The sequence below is a fragment of the Sphaeroforma arctica genome, assembly GCF_001186125.1.
Source record: "Sphaeroforma arctica JP610 unplaced genomic scaffold supercont1.13690, whole genome shotgun sequence".
NCBI classification, from domain to species: domain Eukaryota; class Ichthyosporea; order Ichthyophonida; genus Sphaeroforma; species Sphaeroforma arctica.
The window spans coordinates 1-636 of record NW_014026868.1 but is presented as its reverse complement, the minus strand read 5'-3'; the positions used below and the strand labels follow the sequence as shown (position 1 = coordinate 636).

General features: G+C 42.5%; 1 protein-coding gene across 1 annotated transcript; it reads left to right on the top strand.

Annotated features, from left to right (window-relative positions):
* Nucleotides 1-95: 95 nt before the first annotated feature.
* On the top strand, nucleotides 96-404 carry SARC_18095 (hypothetical protein; the record flags this gene model as incomplete). The annotated part of the gene is made up of 1 exon (XM_014287825.1): nucleotides 96-404. A coding segment is annotated over one exon (309 nt), but the record flags the coding sequence as incomplete, so codon positions are not given.
* Between the last annotated feature and the right edge of the window lie 232 nt (nucleotides 405-636).

Below are 636 nucleotides of genomic sequence, written 5' to 3'. Positions count from 1 at the left end.
GATGCTATACCTACCTACACACAATGACCCCATCCCACACAGTGAGATATACCGATGCTATACCTACCTACACACAATGACCCCATCCCACACCAATGACTCCCCCTGCACAGGTGTCCAACCAACTCACAAATGCAGGCAAAGGCAAACTGGCACTCACGGGAGACTTCAATTTCTCGGAAGTGTTCGATGTGAGTATTGGGACTATCCAGATTCTATTTATAGATGACAGCAACAGCCTGTATATCCCTGTGTTCACTCTCAAGAGTTCGGTACACGGAGACGTACGCAACTGGAGCTCAGCGCTGGACGGACGCGCACGCTTCTCGCTTATATGTACCTACTACAACGCAAGACAGTGTATATGGGAGCCTATCATTGAGCCGTCGTATGAGGAAGATCAGGTAGGTCTGACTGCATATGTACGGGTGTGTGTTAGTGTGAGTGTATATGTGGTGTCTTCAAGTGTACCTAGTCCAATGCATGGTAGTGTAATATATAAATATATATTTCTAAATATAGATGTATACATACATACATACATACATACATACATACATACATGCATACATACATACATACATACATACATACATACATACATACATACATACATACATACATACATACATACAT